The sequence below is a fragment of the Magnolia sinica genome, chromosome 1 (genome assembly GCF_029962835.1).
Source record: "Magnolia sinica isolate HGM2019 chromosome 1, MsV1, whole genome shotgun sequence".
In the NCBI taxonomy this organism is placed as follows: Eukaryota; Viridiplantae; Streptophyta; class Magnoliopsida; order Magnoliales; family Magnoliaceae; genus Magnolia; species Magnolia sinica.
The window spans coordinates 2,184,678-2,190,868 of record NC_080573.1 but is presented as its reverse complement, the minus strand read 5'-3'; the positions used below and the strand labels follow the sequence as shown (position 1 = coordinate 2,190,868).

Here is a 6,191-nt window from a genome sequence, read left to right as displayed (position 1 = left end):
TCATATGAACATGTGGAAATTCCAATGGCAGGTTATGTTTTCGATCATCCGAATATGATAAAGATTAATAACTTCTTCTGGTGCATGCACAAAACCTGTGAAATTTTTCTTGGAGAAGGATGTTGTACTCGAGTCATGAATTTTAGTTGCTCCACGGAAAGCATCAAGAACAGTATGATTCTACATCTCATTGAGAATTCTCAGATTGTTTTGTATGAATACTCAAAGGATGATAGAAGTTTGTACACAATGCATGCCGAAGTTTACTACTTGATGTAACTTGCTGAATGTTTTTCTTGGTGTGTAAACAGAGGATTGCTAGATTTTAGTAGCTAATTACTACTCTGCACTTTTACTGTTTTTCTTCTCCATTTCCAAGTTTATTTGTTTTGGGTTGTGATTTTTAAGCTTTGCCTCATCCATGATGGGGCCTGCATTTTCAGCAGTCTGGTTTGTGTACAGTTCATGAATGCATGAGCATGTTCCACCATGCCCAAGTGACAGTGTGATTTAGGTACTTTAATTTCAAGAACCAACGCTATTAACTAGGAGGGTAAACCAAGAGCAAAAAATTTAGAAATTTTCTGTCTTTTTCTTCAACTTATTTTCTGTCTTTTTCTTCAACTTCAATGGAATCAGATGCAGTTGCATCTCCACACTAGGGTGGGGTGGCCCACATGGTGGGATATGTAAAATGCAGAATGGCCACGAGTTGGGTTCCACTATGGGACCTGTGAGATGCGGGGTAGCCCACTGACGTAGTGAACATGATGAGGTCAATCACCATCTTCCTCAAGGATAACTACTCCGAATCTACGGAGCTTCTCTAGACTCCTCACTGAGACTTCTTGAATCCACGTGGAAAAGGGCAAGAAAAATAGAAATAATTCTATAAAATTCGTAATTTGATTGATGAATGAAATAAACGAGTTCACAACCCTTAAAATATGGATACTAAGCAATGAGAGAAATTTCAGAATCAAATTACAACTAAAACTCCTAGAATTCGCAAATTACTATAGACGGTCATGATGTCTACTAGTGCGCAAGGTTTTTGGCCAAAAATAGTGTCCTAATTGGCTTCTCCACATTGATCTCCTAATTATTCTAAGCACTTTTCACGTTGGCACAACTCGTAATGTCCAACGGATGAAGAATTATAATCAAACTAAAACTTACAATTTATAGTAAAAATGGAATTATAACAGGGAAACAACCTTCGATCTGATGGTATTTTGCAAATCCAGCTTGCACAACACGGCTTAGTAGGTTGGGTGGCTAAAGTAGCTCATCCTACCCAAAATCATATATTTTACGTCGGATAACTCATTCCAGATTGCGAGATACGCCCAATTTAAGGTCTGACGGTCCAGATTACTTCTATCGTTGACCGGGCCTTTTCTGATCCATATTGGCTATGAAACTGTCCGGGACCCACTCTACATCACCCACGGGGTGATCTTGGTCGGTTTGCTCGAGAGGGCCTAGATAAAGGGTATTCCAGTGCTTCCCCAATCGCTGTGGAATTTTTAATGCGCTCGCATCTTTGCATCAAGTGGTATCAGAGCGGTCCTGCATTAAAGGTGCACAGTTTTTCAGTGTATCAACCGACCAAGAAGATTACAAAATCTCCCATTTTTCTTTTCTTAAATTTTTTTTTTTTTGTTCACCTCAATAATTGCCTCCACCTAGCATAAAATAATAAATTTATTTTCGTGATCCAGTGGACTACTCAAAAAAAAAAAAAAAAAGTTCATGATCTTGACACATATGCCAACATCATGAACGAATGAGACCTGTGGTCCATCTGATAAGTGGACCCATTTGATTTTGTGCCGGAGAATGTTAAGATTGGATTCCACCTGTGACTGACCCTAGATTATCCAGTCAGTATATGCTGCAACAGGATGTTTGCAAAACGCTCCGTCCATCTCACACCCAAGGATACCATTTGCATTCTTGTTTCCAATTTACAACATAAATATGTCTGATATGGTGGGCCATCACAATTTTGGACGGCTATGATAGCTTGGATTCTGCACAAACTTCCTACACCCACGTGCGGAATGCCTTTCCATGTGTGCACCTGCACATCAGGCAACATCCTTCCAGTCTCTTCCAAGAAATTTTCACTGGCTTCTTTGAGAAGCTGGAATCCGTCAATGAATTAGCCTCCGACCAATCTGGACTCTTGGTTCTGCTTCTTCAGGAATCCATTATAAAAATACAAATCCAGAGAAGTCCTTAAAAAAAAAAAAAAAAAAAATCATTTTCTCAGAAAAAGAAAGCCAAAAAATATACCATGTGATGGAGAGAAAAGTCATATACAACGGTTGTACCACAAGTTCTGATACAGTTAGAATATCCAATATTAGCAAAAGGTGGGCCACGCTGTGATGATCACCTAATATGAAATCAGGGCCGATCCAGTCATAAAGTGGGACACAACATCAAAATGGCCCACTGTACTTGTGTGGCCCACCATCTGCACGGATTGGATATTATACACATATTACCTGTCAGTGGGGGAAAAAGGCTGTATTAGAGGTTCTAACAAGGCCTCTGTATCTGATCATTCCTGATCAATGGATGTGAAACTATGAGTTATTTAATTGACACGTGGCTTAGTGACCCATGATCGTTAATTGTTCATTAGATGTGTCCCACTCCATGATGGATGGACCACTATCTGCAAATTGAATGGATTTAATGGTTCTGCCCCTCTGATGGTACAGATTTTATCCTGATTAATTTTAAGTGTTGCCCAATACACACCACCATCCATTTTTTGGTCACTGATCAAATGGTTAAGATGGTCCATTACCAGCATTTGTAATACCACTGCTAATTTTCCAGGTCCATCTAATGAATGGTGCGGATCATGGATCATTGTGGCCATTTATCCATTTTTTTTTTTTTTGGGAGATTTCACCAAAATGAACTATTTAAACAATCTTTAATTTCTTACCTAAACAATATATTTTTTAAACCATTCTTTGAGCATTGAATTGAATAATCATCAGCAACTTCCTGTTGATTTCCTTTGACAAAAGAGCTCATGTGGAAAATGATAATTATATAGGAGTTGGATGCAGAAGCTTTCCCAAACAAGGAATAAAGCCTTCCCAAACAAGATGAACTCCCATGACAGAATCAGCAATCTACCTGAAGTAGTCCTTCACAACATCCTATCTTTGATGCCAATGAAACCTGCAATTAGAACCAGCATTCTATCAAGAAGATGGAGATACTTATGGAGAAGCCGTTCCATTTACACCCTTATTTCAGATAGTGCTGAGGAATTAGTATGTAGCCGATCAGCAGAAGAATTCGTGGACGGCGTCAATCGATACATAAACCTCAACCAAGGTAAGGAGGTTGACACACTTCAGTTCTTTTTCTATCCCGGTGATCAGTATGCATTAGATTACGAGAGGTGGATCAAGTTTGCGATAGAAGGGGGAGTTAGGGAGCTTGATCTCGACTTCTGCCATCGGTACCTACCCTTCATCCTCATATGGGGACGGCCTATGGAAGATCGGAAGCCGTTTAAACTGCCATCTAATCTCTTTAGTTGTGATTCTCTAACTCATTTGAATTTGAGTCGATGCGATCTCAACCTCCCATCGAATTTCAATGGTTTTCGTTCTCTCAAAGTTCTCCATCTTCAATGGGTTAACATCAACGATGACATGCTTCAAAGCGTGCTTTCCAAATGCTCGATGCTTGAGAAGTTGAGTCTGATTGAGTGTGATGACGTGACTTCGATCAATATATCAGCTCCAGATCTGCATCTTAATAGCTTGACAGTGTCCAATTGCTATGCTGGCGATCTCAAGATTTTCGCTCCAAATCTCCAATCTCTCCACTTCAATGCTGATGTTAATGACTACTGGTTTGATAACATCTCATCGCTGGTGGATGCCATTGTTACTGCAGTAGGTACCAATGCTTATGATTTCAATTATAATCGGATAAAGATCTTGTCTGAAATCCACCATGTTAAGATTCTTACAGTCTGCTCTATGGTTCTTCTGGTATGTATCCCATCCTTGTTTTCTATCAATGTTTTGATGCACTCACTATCGTGGGTCCCACCCATTGTTGATGGAACGTGGACTGATAATCACATGACTCTACTAGCCTAACCATCTTATATGTTTGATTTTGCATCTCCCAGCATATTGTTGCGGCAGTAGCAGGAGAAATTGAACCAGAACAGGAAACAGACCTGCCTATTACATTTCACTGTCTACAAGAATTGCAAATGTTGATGGAATCTGCAAATGAATTTTATCTCTCTGCCCTTGACACTTTCTTCACACATTGCATTTTCCCTTGCCTGGAGAAACTCTTCATAGAGGTTGGCTTACTCGAATTTTATTAGTTTCATTTCCTATTTTTGTCATGGGAGCTACTCCACACTCGCCCTGATTGATTCACACACACCCATTTTTCTGTTTCGGGAAATGACTTGGTATAAATTAATCAAGGTGGATGTAGATATTAATCCCTTTTTTATTTGAGTACATCTTCGATAATGATTACTTGCAACTCTAAAAGTAGTTTCGACAATCCTCCACATGAACACTTGCAATGCCTACAGTGCTGATCAATTTGCATATGCCCATTAAGTGGGCCGGACATCCGTTTTTCATCTCGTAATGAAATAGTTTGTAGGCTGTTTAATTTCTTAAAGTGGAAAATAGAATTTACAAATCAATAGAGCGGACGTGAATATCAATTCGCTTCCTAATCTAACAATGAATTAAATATGAAATTGTGCTTATAGCTTCAAATCGCATTGAGATTCCTTAACAAGAACACCTGGTTGATTTGCATAGACCCAATTTCCATTCTGGGAATTGAAAAGTACCAAAAAAACTGTAATAAAATTGGACAAGTGTATAGTACTTCAGTTCCCAAAATGGAATGCTGGTACATACAAATTACACATGAATATCCCTACCATCTGACAATGAAATCTATATGATTACAGCTTGAAAGACACGGTGATATTACTTCAGATGAACATGTGGAAATGCCAATGGCGGGATATGTTTTCGACCATTTGAAGATGATAAAGATTAACAACTTCTGTGGTTGCAAGGACGATCTTCAACTGGTGGAATTTTTCTTAGAGAAAGCTGTTGTACTCGAGTCATTAGTTTTAGTAGCTCCTAAGGAAAGCATCAAGAACAACATAGACGATGATTCTACATCTCAATTAGAGACTACTGAGGTACCAGTGAGGATTCTCCGTGAACAGCTTCCACTGCTGTCGAAAGCATCACCCAATGCTCAGATTGTATTGTATGAATACTCAGAGGATGATAGAAGTTTTCACCCCACGCATACCGAAGTTTATTACTGGATGTACTAACTTGGAGTTCTTTTCTTGGTGTGTAAACAGAGGATTTCTGGATTCTAGTATCTAATTACTACTTTTGCATTTTGACTGTTTTTCTTTCCATTTACAAGTTTATTTGTTTTGGTGGGACCGTGGTTTTTAGCTACACCACATTCATGGTGGGGCCTGCATTTTCAACAGTCTGCTTAGTGTACATTGTGCAATGAGTAGAGTCCATGAATGTATGAGCATGATCCACCTTGCCCAAGTGACAATATGATTTAGTTCCTCTAATTTCAATAATGGAAGTTATTCTGATGTAGAGCGTGTCGCGGACATTTTCATGGCAAAGATGGACCAGAGAAGGCCTGATCAGAGGCAGAAATGATCGGGACTGTCAAAACCTTAAAACAGTCATATCGCAAACCGGATTGAGCTTTTCAGATCGACGGTCAAAAGTCCGTTGTATTTTCGTTTTTACTATAAATAGTAAGTTTTAGCAGGCGTATAAATTTTGATCCTTTGAGTTGTAGGAGTCATGCTCAACATGAAAAGGGCTTAGAAAAGTTAGGAGAACAACTTGGTTAGGCTAAATTGGAACCTTACTATTTTAGGCCGAAAACCATGAAGTCTAGTAGGAATGGTGATTGGCTATAAATTAGTAACTTTACTATTTATTGTAAGTCACATTTTTAGGGAGTTAGAGTCTAAAAACTTGTCCTAAGTTTAAGCTCATTATTTAAAGGATTTTAATTTCATTTTTATTCAGCAATTAATTTATTTTGAATTTATTAGAAATTATTTCTAATTTTATCCCTCATAAATTCGAGAAAGCTCTGTG

At 38.6% G+C, this 6,191-nt stretch overlaps 1 protein-coding gene across 2 annotated transcripts; it reads left to right on the top strand.

The window, feature by feature from the left end:
• Positions 1-1,780: 1,780 nt before the first annotated feature.
• Positions 1,781-5,471, top strand: LOC131236453 (F-box/FBD/LRR-repeat protein At1g13570-like). 2 transcript variants are annotated; one of them, XM_058233627.1, is made up of 3 exons: positions 1,782-4,037; positions 4,181-4,363; positions 5,000-5,471. In XM_058233627.1, exons 1-3 carry the CDS (start codon positions 3,090-3,092, stop codon positions 5,381-5,383), a joined length of 1,515 nt encoding a protein of 504 aa, XP_058089610.1. In that variant the 5' UTR covers positions 1,782-3,089; the 3' UTR covers positions 5,384-5,471. The 2 variants fall into 2 exon arrangements, with proteins under 2 accessions (XP_058089619.1, XP_058089610.1); XM_058233636.1 differs by lacking the exon at positions 4,181-4,363 and having other exon boundaries at positions 1,781-4,037.
• Positions 5,472-6,191: the final 720 nt, after the last annotated feature.